At 55.8% G+C, this 14,405-nt stretch overlaps 1 protein-coding gene across 2 annotated transcripts; it reads left to right on the top strand.

The window, feature by feature from the left end:
* The first annotated feature begins 351 nt into the window (after window positions 1-351).
* On the top strand, window positions 352-14,350 carry ADISSP (adipose secreted signaling protein). 2 transcript variants are annotated; one of them, XM_032143163.2, is made up of 6 exons: window positions 352-484; window positions 7,668-7,772; window positions 9,165-9,307; window positions 12,242-12,380; window positions 13,329-13,451; window positions 13,691-14,350. In XM_032143163.2, the coding sequence occupies exons 2-6, from the start codon at window positions 7,754-7,756 to the stop codon at window positions 13,789-13,791; spliced, it is 525 nt and encodes a 174-aa protein (XP_031999054.1). In that variant the 5' UTR covers window positions 352-484; window positions 7,668-7,753; the 3' UTR covers window positions 13,792-14,350. The 2 variants fall into 2 exon arrangements, with proteins under 2 accessions (XP_031999054.1, XP_031999055.1); XM_032143164.2 differs by having other exon boundaries at window positions 375-938.
* Window positions 14,351-14,405: the final 55 nt, after the last annotated feature.

Genomic DNA, 14,405 nt, shown 5'->3' with positions numbered 1-14,405 from the left:
AGACGCGCCCGACAGCCCTCCCGAGAGCGAAGGGCCCAAGGGAGGTGCGTCCTAAGCAAGGGTCAAGGCTAGAGGCGCTATCCCCTAGGCGGAAGACGTAGCGGGGGCGGGGCCTATCGGAGGCCCTCCTTCTCCCTCTTCCAGTGCCCAGTTCTGGCCCCTGGCCTAGTTGGGCCGCTTGCCCGCCTTCCTCGCGAGAGCTAGCCCCGCAGGCGCGGACTCGCAGGGCGCTGCCTCAGCGACCCTGGCACGTGACGTAGGCGGCCTTCGCCAGTTGGCTGTTCTTTGGAGCCCGCTCATTGGTCCGGAGCGTCCCTCGCCCCACCCCCCCCAGATCAACCAATGGGCGGAGGCGGGGGCGTGCCAACGGGAGGGCGGCCGCGGCGCGGGGCTCCCTTCCTCGTGCTCGGCGTTGAGCTCCTGCAGCCGCTGCCGCCGCAGCGGTCGTCCGTGCCCTCCCCGGCCCCGGGGTGCACCCCGCAAGGTGAGGCCACCCCTCTGCTCCCTGCCTCCCGGTTCCTTCCCGTTCGCCGAGGTCCCCTCCCAGTCCCGGCCCTGTCCCGAGCAGTCAGTGCCTGGGACCCCAGCGGCCGTGATGGCAGGGCTGGGGTGGGGGGCTCCGCTGTCGGGGCCGGGCCTGGAGGACTCCCCAGCACCTGAACTAGAGTGATGTCAGGTTCCCGGGGCGCAGTGACCGTTAGCTGGTGCAGCTGGGGTGTTTTCCGCGAAGCGATTGTCCGGGGGCACGAGTGCGGTGGTGAGGGCGGGGGCGTATGGGGGTCAGCGCCCCCTCCTCCCCACGACCCTGTTCATTGCCGCTGCCTCGCTGCATGACCTTGGACGAGTAGCATCTCTGAGCCTCCAAGCCTCAGCACCCTCAGGAAGGAGGGCATTGATGTCTGGGAGTGCGGGCTCCGGAGACTCCTGCGTCAGCCGAGGTGAGTGAAGGTGGGGAGCGCACAGGATTATCTCCGAGGGACAGAGCCGCCGCCTCGCAGCTCAGGATGGATTGGATGGGGGGGTTGTCCGATTACATTTCCCCCCTCCCCCTGAGATGACAAGAATGGGGTGTGGCGGGGGTGCCACACCCACAGGGATGGCTGCCGGAGAGGATAAAGGGTCTTACACCTGGACCCCTGGGGCCTCGGGGGCTTGGGCTGCACCTCCCTCCCGGTGGTACGAAGGAGGAGGGACTGGATTTAGGTTCTGGACCGGTGTTTCCATTAGTAAGCAGGGACTGAGAAAGGGAAGTCTCCGCTTGCCTTTCTTCTTGAATCTTGGCACTGGAAAGTGGAGGTAGGGTATTTTTCTGCCTCGGGGAGTTGAAGAAAGTCGGGGCAGCACCCCTATCCCCCTCCCATTCTGGTCTTCTATGGAGGGAAAATGTAGCTGGGTATCCCCCCACATTCTATCCATCCTGAGCTACGAGGCAGCAGCCCTGTCCCTGGGAGATAATCCTGTGTGCTCCCACCCTCACCTTGGCTGACCCCCTGCATCCAGCCTGGCCTCTGCTTCTTAGGACCTCTGGATCACAGGCCCAGGGCAGGGCTTAGGTGGGGCATGCGATCTGGAGGCTAAGCACCCACTAGCTGAGGGCAAAGTGGGGAGAATGCTGGGCAGAGGAGGGCAGCACTTGTTGGGGAGGCAGGAAGGTGTGGGTGGTGAGGGTCCCTTCTCCATATTCCCCCACCCCCACCCCCAGCACCTCACTGTTAGAGGGAGAGAGAACAGCCATACTTATCTTTGCACCTTTGGCCCGCTGGAGGGAGAAGGAAATTAAGTCACATTAAGGCTGAGTTGATGTGAAGCTGCCACAACTACTGACCCTTGACTTTCCAGGCCTTGTTCTGAGTATGTGTGGCCCCTGCTGTGTCCAGTCCTGAGAGTCAGCAGGTCAGTGTGGCCCCATCTCAAGGCCTCAATGGGTGTTCTTTTCACAGGCGTTAGCTTTAATGGGAGGCTACACAGTGCTTCTGCTGGACTAAGTGCTTAAGCCAGGACTGAGCCCCAAGCTGGGGTAGGAGAGGAAGAGGTAGGGAGGGTGGAAGGTTGTGGAGTCCTGGCTCAGAGAGAAAGACCTCGAACCACTGTGAGAATGGGGATTGAAGAAGGAATGAGAAATGAGGTCTCAGACGTTGGGAGCATGCTGACCAGAGGTGAATAGGTGTAGCTCCTCTTCCTGCACCCTGGGCTGGGGCCTGGAAGCTTGCTGACACTCCATCTCATGGGGGAGGGTATAATTTTTTTTTGCTGTGGGGGAAGGCACCATGTTCCTCCCTGGTCATTTCCCAGTTTCCCAGGATGTTCATTCTGCACATCTTCCTTGTCACCCCCTCTGGTTAGGGGGACTGGAAACTCCCAGCATCTGTTCTCTGACCCTCCCTAGGGACCTGGCTGCTTTGGGAGTGGGAGAAGGGGGAGGCAGGAGGAGGGAGGCCCCCTCACCCCTTGAGCTGTTTTCCAAGAAGGCTGATGTCCCTGGGGCCCACTCTAAGGGTCACTCCTGTCTCCTCCAGGATTGGCTTGAAGTGCCTCTCTGACGGTGCTGCTGAAATTGCTGTTGCTTTAGAAACCAGGCCTTTGGGGGTTTGCTTTTGCAGAGGTGGGGGGTGCATTGTCACAGAGCTTCAGGCACAGTTGCAGCAAACCCTGGGAGGAAGAGGCCACTGCTGCTTATTCCTGTGTTACACATTAGGAAACAGGGACAGAGAAGTGAAAGAACTCACCCATGCAGCTAGCAAGGGCAGATCCTGAATTTGAACCAGGACTGCTGCCTCTGGGGGCCATGTGGATTGAGCCACGGTGAGGCCTTGGTTGGCACAGGAGGAGGCTGGAGGCAGGGCCAGGCTTGGGGTTGTGTGGTGGCCTAGCTGTTCTCTGTGGACACAGCTGCAGCAGGGGAGGCCCAGTGTCCTCTGTGCCTGTTTCTGGTGAGGAATTGTATGTGGACAAGAGTCTAGCTCTCGGGGGACAGCGACCAGCAGGTTATCCATTGAGAAAGGAGGTTTGGTTTTCTCAGTTTCCTTTGGGTTCCTGAAGTCACTTGCTTCCTGCCTGTATGTTCTCGCTGTCCGGAGGGTTACAGGCCCTGAGTGTTTGGCCTTTACTGAGTACTGGCACTGCATGGATGTGGGTCCTACCCTCAGTAGACATGGGGCATGTCCCTCTCAAAGCAGGCATGGACAGGTAAACAGCTGATTGCAGCAAGGCCTGAGGAATGTCAGTTGGAGGCCACTTGGTGGGGGCCAGGGAGAGGGAAGTGCCCCCCAGGGCAGAGGTGGGGTAAGAGAGTGGGGTGGGGAGTTCTGCTTCCTGAGAGCCCCCAGTGCAGTCATTGGCCCTGACCATATCATTTAGCGCTGAAGTATGGGCCTTGGCCAGGCCCTCCAAAGAAATGTGATGTGGTCATTCATTCAACAAACATAAACCAAACACAGCTCCTCCCTGTCTGGTGCTGCACTGAGTGCCGGGGACACAGGGTTTGACAAAAACACAGTCACTACCCTTATAAGGTGAGGAAGAGGGATATCAAATTATCCCAGACATGAGAAAGGGGATTCCATAAAGAGCTGTAGTCCTGTCCTGGGATTTGCAGGGTGTGCGTCCTTAAAAAAGAAATGTTGGGGCTGAGACCCTGTCGAAGGTGTGGCTGGGAGGGACGGGATTGTTCCTGGCTGAAGGGATGACCTGGGCAAAGGCGGGGCGGGGGCGCGGTCAGGCAGTAGGTTGGGAGGAAGACAGGGAGGGTGCCCTGCATGGACCGGGTCAGAGTGTTTTGTGAAAAGGGCCTGCAGCCTTTGCTCACCAGCCACTGGTGCAGTTTAACCTGAGCCTTCAGGAAGCATCCTGGGAGATGGGGGGACCTTGTGGACACTGGGCTGTCACTGCCTCCTGGCTGCAGAGGTGTGGCTGGAGCAGCCTCTGCAGGATAGGAGGAGGGCCTCACACTCTTCACTTGGCCATTTGTCATATACTCTGAGTTCACAGCTTTGGGGGCAGCTGTAGTCGGGTGGTGGTTACGGCAGGCTGCTCTCCAAGACCAAGTTCCCTGGGGACAAGCTGAGCTTTCCAGGTCTGAGGCAACGGACCCCACAGTGGCCCTGGCCAGAGGTGAATGGGTGTAGCTCCACTTCCTGCACCCTGGGCTGGGGCTTGGAAGCTCACCTCCAAGAGGGGGTTGCTGGCCTGGTCCATTGGCCAAAGGGGGCTCCTGATGGTACCCAAACTGTGAACACCCTGCCCATGAGGCAAGGCTTGGGCCTGGGTGGACTTTGCCCACATTGAGAAGTGGGGAGCAAGGTGAGGCCACATCTGCTCCCAGGGAAGCTTGGCACCAGAGGGACCTAGAGGTCATGCCCTCCACAGGCCCAGCCCTAGACTATGAGGCCACCCTGTAGTTCTTCTTCTTTCCCTGGACTGACGAGCCAGTGTCACTCATCTCTAAGTTGTTCAGTGAGTTTCCCTGACAAAATAAGGACATACTTCTTTACATAATACAATTCCATGATCAACTCATTTCTTAGTGTCACCTCATATCCAGGCTATTTACATTTTCCAGATCCCCCAAATGTCTTTTTTTTTTTTTTTTTTTTTTTTTTGAGACAGAGTCTCGCTCTGTCACCCAGGTTGGAGTGCAGTGGCGGGATCTTGGCTCACTGCAACCTCCGCCTCCCAGGTTCAAGCGATTCTCCTGCCTCAGCCTCCTGAGTAGCTGGGATTACAGGTGCACACCACCACGCCTAGCTAATTTTTGTATTTTTAGTAGAGATGGGGTTTCGCCATGTTGGCCAGGCTGGTCCCAAACTCCTGACCTCAGGTGATCCAACCCGCCTTGGCTTCCCAAAGTGCTGGGATTACAGGTGTGAGCCGCAGCACCCAGCCCCCCCAAAATGTCTTCTTTGATAGGTAGTTTGAAACACCCTCTCCTTTAATTTTCTTCTTGCAGCTGATGTGGTGAAAAAAACAGGTCAGTTGTCCTGAAGATTATCCTTTTTTGGTCTGTTAAGTGTGTGTTGATCTAGAACAGGGGTTGGCAAACTTTTGCTCTGAAGGGCCAGATAATAAATGGTTTAGACTTTGCAGGCCATATGGTCTCTATCATAACTACTTGGAAGTAACTTTGTTTTAGTGCAAAAACAGACAACATATAAGTGAATGAAGTGTAGTATTCTATTAGTAAAACTTTATTTGCAAAAAACTTTATTTGCCAGTTCCGGCGGCTCACGCCTGTAATCCCAGCACTTTGGGAGGCTGAGGTGGGCGGATCGCTTAAGCTACAGAGTTTGAGACCAGCCTGGGCAACTCTGTCTCTACAAAAATTAGCCGGGCATGGTGGTGCGTGGCTGTGGTCTCAGCTACTTGGGAGGCTGGGGTGGGAGGATTGCTTGAGCCTGGGAGATTAAGGTGGCAGTGAACTGGACTCTAGCCTGGGCTGGACAGAGTGAGACCCTGTCTCAAAAAAAACCCAAAAAAACAGGCAGCAACCCTACTACCATCAGCTGTGTAATCAGCTGTAGTTTGCTGCTTTCCTATCTAGAACAATCTCCCTCGTTTTATTTTTCTTGTTTTTTTTTTTTCTTGTGACAGAGTCTCACTGTGTCGCCCAGGCTGAAGTGCCGTGGCATGATCTCGGCTCACTGCAACCTCCGCCTCCCGGATTCAAGTGATTCTCCTGCCTCAGCCTCCCAGGTAGCTGGGACTACAGGTGCCCGCCACCACACCCGGCTAATCTTTGTACTTTTGGTAGAGACGGGGTTTCACTATGTTGGCCAGGCTGGTCTTGAACTCCTTACCTTGTGATCCGCGTAAGTGCTGGGATTACAGGCGTGAGCCACTGTGCCTAGCCTGCTTTCTTTTTCTTCTTGACATTTGAAAACAAAAACAAAAGCAAAAAACAGGTCAGTCATCCTGTAGAATGTCCTGCCTTCTCGGCTTGCCTCATTGCTTTCTCATGTAGTTGTTAAATTTGTTCCACCCTCCTCTGTGTTTTCAGCAAATGAGAAGTTGAAGCTAGAGGCTGGTTTAGATCCAGGTTAAACCTTTTTGGCAGGAATCTCTTGTCAGTGATGCTGTGACTTTGGGCTGCCTTACTTCAGGAGGCATCAGTGTGACAGGCTGTCCTGCAGAGAGTAGAGAGATAGACCATTGTGTGACTGGGAGAAGTCACATATCTCCATTGTAAACTTGTGCTATTCCTCTTAAACACCAGGTCCTCGGCCAGGCATGGTGGCTCACACCTGTAATCCCAACACTTTGGGAGGCCGAAGTGGGCGGATCACTTGAGGTCGGGAGTTCGAGACCAGCCTGGCCAACATGGTGAAACCCCGTCTCTACTAAAAATACAAAAATTAGCTAGGCGTGGTGGTGGGTGCCTGTAGTCCCAGCTACTCGGGATGCTGAGGTGGGAGAGTCGCTCGAACCCAGGAGGCAGATGTTGCAGTGAGCCAAGATCGTGCCATTGCATCCCAGCCTGGGTGACAAGAGCGAAACTCCGTCTCAAAAAAAAAAAAAAAAAACAAAAGTCACACCAGGTCCTCTCTCAGTGACACTTGGGCACCTGTGAGTATCTGCTTCCTGTCAACCTTCCCCTCTGGTTTAACATCCACTGGCTCTTGCTGCCTCCAGCATTTGTTCCTTTAGGGGTTGCAGAATGACTTAGCATTTGGTCATTTCTTTGTTATTTATTAGCAAGAATTCTTCCCGAAAGAAGAGCTTTCCGACAACCACCAGGGCAATTTGGTTACAAGAAAGGCCAAGAGACAGGCTGAATTCTTTCTCTTTAATCCCTAGCTTTCAGAGTAAAGAGGGCACTGCTACCGTCAGTGGTGACAAATGAAGGCTTTTGAGGGCTTGGGTTTGTTTGTTTTGCTTTCTCTCTTCTTTTCTAATAATCTCTGTGAATGCACTGCTTTTATGTGTTCCATCTGTTTCCATCAGTTGCACTCATTATTCTTTTTGATGCTCAGATGGTCCCAGCTCGGCCCATTGGAGGCTTCCTGGGGCGCCTCTCACTGCCCCTGTGCTGAGGCTGCCACTGGGGAGCTGAGCCAGAGGCAGGCCTGAGACTCAGGGCAGGGTCTGAATGGCGGGTTCAGGTGGGGGCACACCCCCTCCACAGGCATCTGTTTTGCACATGGCCCTGACCGATCACCAGGAGGGAAAGCTCTAAAGGCATGTTTATTTTATGTGGTCCCCTGTTCTTGCCCACCATCGAGCACACTGTTGCCTCTGACCTCACCCAGCTGCATTGCTTGTGTGACCTGAATAATGTAGCTCCAGGCCCAGCCTTTGGGGTCAGCAGCACCAGAACTGGTCCCTGGAAAACACCAATAAAGTCCTCCTTTCCAGGCTGCCCCTCCTGCCAGCCTCCGGGGGTGCTGGGGATAGGAGTCCTATGCTGTTGCTTTGGCACCTAGAAGCTGCAGCTCAGCACATGCTGGCAGGACCCTGAGTCATTGGGGTATCAGGAAGGGGTGAGGGCTCTTGGTGAATGTGGGCAGTTGGTAGAGGGTGGGCGGAAGCCCCCGTGCTAGACAGTACAGGCACCACTTGGGCTGCCGAGAGCAGTAGGGGTTTGAGTCCTTCCTAAAGGGAGCTCCTCTGCTGTCCCCGAGCCATGGGTCCATGGGTGGCCCTGACCCCTGCCCTCCCCACTCCCTATCCTTCAGGCTCCCGCTGGTGTCCCTGGAGCATGGGAGGCTGCTGAGTGTGAGTGGCGGTGTCCGGCAGGAGCTGCGTGGCAGGGAGGGCGTCCATGGCGGCAGCCAACAAGGGTAAGTGCCTTCCTGGCCTGGTGGGGCTTGCACAAGCTCTTCCAGTGGGCCCTGGTAGGAGGGCCATTGCTGCAGGTAGGGCCCGCACCACCTTTATGTGTGTGTGCATGTGTGAGTACGTGTGTGCTGGTGTGCGAATGTGATTGGGAATATGTCAGTGTTTGTGCCAGGTCCTGGGGCTCATGCAAGCCCTAGCAGGGACCCCTGCAGAGCCCTGCTGACTCCTTAGGCTGGTCTGTGGAGGTGTGTGCTCTTGTGTCCCTGCCGTTCCACTGTGGGGGTTGGGGGAGCCGAGGGGCTTATGGTGAGCACTGAGACTGGTGATGTGGGAGGGCCACAGCAGGCTGTGGAAGGGAATTTTGGTTTCTTTCAGAGTCCAGAAGGGATAAGGGAGGGTTTTAGGCCAGGGTGATCTGGTGAGATTTGAGGGTTAGTTCTGTGGGGCTCACCAGGGATTGTGGATGTGCCAGGCTGGCCTCCTGGGCCTCCGAGTATCCAAGAGGCCGGCTCAAAGCTGGATCAGGTCCTCCCACTAAGAAGACCCTGGGCAGGGCTCTTGGTGGGAGGGCCTAGGGGCCAGGGGTCAGGGAGGACTAGGGCCATGCTCTCGGCTTCTGCAGCCTGAGCGTTCATCCAGTCCAGGCCTTCAGCTCGGCTCCCGGCTACCCTGCCTGTCTCACTCCTCTGCCCTTTCTGGCCTTGGAGAACCTGACCCAGCTCAGAGACAGCTGAGGGCCTTGATGGTGGGCTAGGCAGAGGAAGGAAGGGGGTCTTGGGGTGGGTCTGGAAGCCTCCTTGGATTCTCTCTTCTTGCTGCCAGTGGCCAGTGAGGTTTAGTGGCAGCTGCAGCCTCGCCTAGGTGGGCTGAGTGTGTTTTTTGATCCCCTTTGTTTCTGCCACCCCTAGGCAGATCCCCTAGAGCCTGTTCCTGTCCCTGCCCATGAGGATGGGCAGGCAGGGGCCTCATGCAGTGACACAGCTTAGGGGTAGGCCCCAGGGATGGGGAGCTTTGCACTGTGAAGGAGAGCACTGGGCAGGGTATCCAGAGGACTGGGCTGAGCCCCACGCTGCCCTGGCTTGGTGGGAGTCTGGAAGACTGTCCCTTCCTGGCTCTGGCACCAGCCCCATCCCCTCCAAGCAAGGGTCATATTAGTCAGTCCCTGAGTCCCCCTATGCTCACTCGCAGGGGATGGATTTTTGTGGGAGGGGCAGGTCGGGGCCGAGGGGGAGGCCCCAAGCCTCATGATCCTAGCCTGAAAAGACCCCTGAAAAGAGCCCAGCCAGTGGAAGCTGGATGATGTCAAGGGCAGTCTTGGGGGCGACGAGGGGACAAGGGGGAGGAGTTTCTTGGGGACAGGGAAAGCCCTCAGAGCCCTCTCCCACTCTTCCTAGGCAACAAGCCCAGAGTCCGGAGTATCCGCTTTGCGGCAGGCCACGATGCAGAAGGATCCCACAGCCACGTCCACTTTGATGAGAAGCTGCATGACTCGGTGGTCATGGTCACCCAGGAGAGTGACAGCAGCTTTCTGGTCAAGGTACGTGCACACCTCCCCCATCAGCAGCTTCTCCCCCTCCCCGGCTCTGCCTGACTTCTGGGTGCCTATCCCCGTTCCTCTCAGCTGGGCTTATAGGCATGTCTGTGCCTTTCTCTGTGCCTTGGTTTCCCCATCTGTCAGATGGGAGGCAGTGAGATTTCAATGAGATGACAGCATTTAGAATGTTATCCAGATCAAGATGAGCAGAGCCATTACTGTCATCTGCTTCACCCAGACAATAGCAATGGAAGACAGTGTCGCGGCTGTGGTGCCACTGGCCTGAGTTCAGGTCTAGGCCGGCCATTCTGGCTCTGTGACCTTGGGAAGGTCACCTGAGTTTCTCTTCTCTCAAGTGGAGACAATCACATCCCCTAGAGTTGGTGTGAGAATGGAAGAATGTATGTATGTGATACAGGTGTGAAGCTAACTATGGCAATAACAAGGTGCAACTTTTTTTTTTAACCCTTCTTTGCCAAATCTCTGGCTGAGTTAGGCTCTTTGAAGTAGTATTAATCACTGCATTTTCTGCTTGGTGGAGCTGGATTGGGGAAAATGGAGACTGAGACCTTCAGGTTGGTCAATAAATCAGGGGTCCAGAGTTGAACAGGAGTGCCCTTGGGTTGGGGGAGGTCTGGCCCGTTGAGATGGCCCTGAGTGGGGGGTCTGCTGTGCTGCTCAAAAGGGGCCCAGGTTTAGCCTGGCCAACGGGTCGAAAACCCATCTCTACTGAAAATAACAAAAGTTAGCTGAGCGTGGTGGCGCACGCCTGTAGTCCCAGCTACTTGGGAGGCTGAGGCAGAAGAATTGCTTGAACCCAGGAGGCTGAGGTTGCAGTGAGCTGAGATTGTGCCACCGCACTCCAGCCTGGGCAACAGAGAGACTCTGTCTCAAACAAACAAACAAAAAAGAACCTGGGGGGCTCAGGTTTGTATCCATTTCTGTCCAACTCTGAAGTTCCCATTCTTTGTCCTACAGCTGACAGCTTCCCCAAGAGAGTAAACGGAACAAACCAACACTTAAAAATAGCTCTCTCCCATCATTGCAAAATCCACTCATGTCTTAATAGACATGAGAAAATTTGGAAGACAGAGAAAATATGAAGAAATTTAAAAGTACCCACAGTCATACGATCCCAAAATAACCATGGTTAATATTCTGATGTGTGTTATTTCAGCTTTTTTTTTTCTTTTTGAGATGGAGTCTCACTCTGTCACCAGGCGGGAGTACAGTGGCGCCATCTCAGCTCACTGCAACCTCCAGCTCCCGGGTTCAAGCAATTCTCCTGCCTCAGCCTCCAGAGTAGCTGGGATTACAGGCGTGTACCACCATGCTCGGCTAATTTTTTATATTTTTAGTACAGATGGGGTTTCACTCTGTCGGCCAGGATGGTCTTGATCTCCTGACCTCGTGATCCGCCTGCTTCAGCCTCCCAAAGTGCTGGAATTACAGGTGTGAGCCATCACGCCTGGCTTATTCCAGCTTTTAAAAATTTTATTTATTTATTTATTTTTCTGAAAACACTATGGTGACTAATCCAGCTTATTTTAAAAAACTTTGTTTCCAAAAACAAAAGCTGGCATCACCGTGTCCACACTGGTTTTTGCTTGCTTCTGTTGTGAACTGTCTTCTACCTGTGTCAGTAAATAATTTTCCACGAAATTTTACAACTGCCTACTGGTCCATGATATGTGTCATCATTGACTTAGCTGGCTCCCTATTCCTGGGTGTTAACGGCTGTTTTTGTTTTCATTGTTATAAATAGGGCAGTGAAGAGTATTTTTTTGCACACCTCTATTTCCCCTGGAAAATTCTATAAGTAGTACCCCTGGGTCACAGGGTCACAGTTAGCAGGTACAGCCAGAAAGCCTTCTTGAGGGGTGTGCCGTCTACCAGCACAGCGTGAGGGGGGCACATGGATTGAGGTTTGTCATGTAGCAATATCAACCTGGTCCCATTGAACAGCTAAAACTCTCTGCAGCCAGTCCCAGTTGGTCCCCAGGGATGGGGCTGCCCAGCCCCAGTAACTGTGAGCAGGACTCTGTGTGCCCATACGAGCTGAGAGTACAGCATGCACCCTTTGCCTGCTGGCCTGGCACCCCCGCCAGCCACCCTGCTCAGCAACCACCCTGGCTTGTGACCCTTCATACTACTGGAGTTTCCAAGAATGGCATTTGTCCCAGAGGGTGGTTGTCACCAAGCACTGTGAATGAACAACAGAAATTGCTTGGGTCATGAGTATGAGCCATTGGGCACAGTCAGCCTTTGAGTGGGCGGGCAGGCATCCACAGTCCGGTGCTAGCAGGGCAGCCAGCAGCCCCAGTTCAATGGCTGGTGCCAGGCCTGTGGGCCAGCTCTGGGCTGACACAGCTGGTCTACTGTCATGTTTCTAATTTGATCCCATCCCTCATCCCGCACTGTCTGTGGCCTGGTGTCATCCTATGAGCGAATGGAGGGCCAGCATCCCTGACCCTGCGATACTGGCAGTGATGGGGACAGGGGGATGACCTGTGGGACTTTGAACCTTTCCTTGTAGGCAATGGGTGGTACCTTGCTGGGTGCCATGCATGGCAGGAATGGCCAAGAAGTCTAGGGAGGACTTGACCCTGGCCACACTACATAGCCTTTGGCCAGTCATTTTGTGGCTTCCATTTTCTCGTCTATGAAATGAGCCACTGAGGACTTTGGGGCCTGTGAGACAGATGCTGAGGATCTTGCTGGCCAAGCTGTAGGGCTGGGACCCTCAAGGGGTCTGTGAAAGGGCTGGGGCCACTGGGCTAGGGGGTGGATCAGCTGGAGTGACGGAGGGAGTTGGGCTTTCTGGGATCTCTGGGGAAGCAGGTGCTGGGGCCCATGGGATCATAGGTGGCACAACTGGGTGGGCCTGTGGGAAGCAGGAAGTGAAGGTGCCTCCCTCCCTCACCTCTCCTGCTATAGGTTGGCTTCCTGAAGATCCTGCACAGGTATGAGATTACCTTCACTCTGCCCCCAGTGCACAGGCTGAGCAAGGATGTCCGCGAGGCACCTGTCCCCAGCCTGCACCTCAAGCTGCTCAGCGTGGTGCCCGTCCCTGAAGGTGCGTCCCCTCCTCCAGCAGGGCCTGGATGGGAGTGGGAGTGAGGACATGGGGTGCTCCCTTACCCCCAACTAGGGTGGGTGGGCAGCTCAGCAAGTCGGGGACATGGCACCTCTTTGTGAGCTTGCAGTGTGGCAGCATGGCAGGTCCCACACTCCAGGCCTTGCTCCCTGTCCTGAACAGAAGTCCATGAGCTCGTACTTGCCTGTACCTGCCCATGGTGTGATGGTTACCTCCGTGGGGCAGTAACCAAGATGGGAGCTGCTGAGGAACTGGTTTGAAGCCTCCAGCCCTCCCTCCTGCCTCCCTAAGCCTCGAGAAAAACCTGCTGGAGCTACACACACCGTGTGGATAACTCCTAGCACCCACCAGTCCCAGACCTTGGGTTTCAGGCTGCTGTTCCTATCAGGCTCACTTCAGGCCCTGCCCCACGCCCCACTCCCAGCCTGGCAGAGGCTAGGGTGTCAGTTTCGTGGAGCTCCAGCTTCAGTTTCATGTCCCCGTCACCAGCCTCCTCATGAGCTTGCCCTTCAATGGATTGACACCCCTCAGGCCTTTACCTCTTGCCATCTCATCTGCTCAGAGCCTACCCCGCCCTGCCCCCCTCACTCCTTATCACCGCCTCTCCCTGCCTTCCTTTTGGGAGAAAACAGCCAGCCCTTCTTTTGGAAGCCTGAATTGGACCCCACTTCATTCACTCGTGGAGCTACATTGGGGTGGCCCACAGGCTGGAGGCATGTCCAGCTCACTGAAGAATGGGTTTTTGAGACCTGTGCACCCCTGCTAGGGGGAATGGGTCTCTGGGCTCCAGAAGGGCCATCCCTGCCCCTTTCTTGGGGGGGCTTAGCATGTAGCCCCCCCATGGTGGTGGGTAGGGGCCAGTGAGTGCCAGGGGCAGGATCAGGAGGCTGGGGGAGGTGCTGACCAATTGCCCCTGTCCCCGGGCAGGTTATAGTGTCAAGTGCGAGTACTCGGCACACAAAGAGGGCGTCCTCAAAGAGGAGATACTGCTAGCCTGCGAAGGTGGCACTGGCACCTGTGTGCGCGTGACGGTGCAGGCCCGCGTCATGGGTGAGAGCATGAGGCTCCTGGTTGGAGGAGGGATGCACAAGCTCGACTGCAAGGGTTTCTGTCCTCCTCAGGGAACCAGGGCTGAACAAGGGATCCTTGCCTGGCTCGGGGGTTCTCAACCTCCTTGGCGGGTCCCTACCTCCAGCTGACCCCTGAGGGAAGGGGAGTGGGTCCCCTTAGTGGGCCACATGGGTGGGGCCGGGGGCCAGCATGGCACTGACTTGCACCCTGCCTTGCAGACCGGCACCACGGCACGCCCATGCTGCTGGATGGTGTCAAGTGCGTGGGCGCTGAGCTGGAATACGACTCAGAGCACAGCGACTGGCATGGCTTTGACTGAGGCCCGAGGCCCCGCCTGCCCCGGGCCCCTCAGCCTTAAACCCTGCCTTGTCCCCCGACATGCTGCGTGATGGTGTGGCTTCCTCACCCCTCTCTGGGGTGGGCGTGGGGGTGGAGTGGCCTTGCCCATGCCTCTCACCTCTGCCTTCATTTGTGCTGCCACCCTGCCCCTCCCTCGTCCTCCTCTCCCACTTCCTCCTCTCCGTGTGCCTCAGTCTCCTGCCGGAAGAAATGGGTTGAGCCCGAAAGGAGGCTGTCTGAGGAAGGGAGAGGAAGGGCCTGGGGTGGGTTCCCCACTCCCCACCCCAAGCCACAGGGGCTCCAACCAGGGTCTGGGAGAGGATGGAGCTGGCTCTGTGTCGTCGTGGCCCCATTACTGCTGCTGCTGCCTTGCTTCAGCCACCTCTCCTGCCCCTCCCTCGTCCCCAGTGCTGTCCACCATGAGTAGGAGGGAGGTGCAGTCCCCAGCCCTCACCCCTCAGGTCTGTGTTACTTGGTTTTTAAGCGACTGGTTGGGATAGAACCCTAAAGAAATAAAACTTCCAGTGGATACCAGAGGCCAGGTGGATTTTTGTTCTCTGGGGTTGGGGTAATGCCTACTCCTTTGCAGATGGG

The sequence above is a fragment of the Hylobates moloch genome, unplaced genomic scaffold, assembly GCF_009828535.3.
Source record: "Hylobates moloch isolate HMO894 unplaced genomic scaffold, HMol_V3 SCAFFOLD_21, whole genome shotgun sequence".
Lineage (NCBI taxonomy): Eukaryota > Metazoa > Chordata > Mammalia > Primates > Hylobatidae > Hylobates > Hylobates moloch.
Note: the sequence above shows the minus strand (reverse complement) of the source record. Positions and strands in the feature narration are given on the sequence as shown.

Excerpts from the sequence above, each read along its gene's own strand:
- ADISSP (XM_032143163.2), top strand. Across the intron at positions 12,381-13,328 it reads CGTGGTGCCCGTCCCTGAAG|GTTATAGTGTCAAGTGCGAG; the intron begins GTGCGTCCCCTC and ends GTCCCCGGGCAG. Across the intron at positions 13,452-13,690 it reads GGTGCAGGCCCGCGTCATGG|ACCGGCACCACGGCACGCCC; the intron begins GTGAGAGCATGA and ends CCTGCCTTGCAG.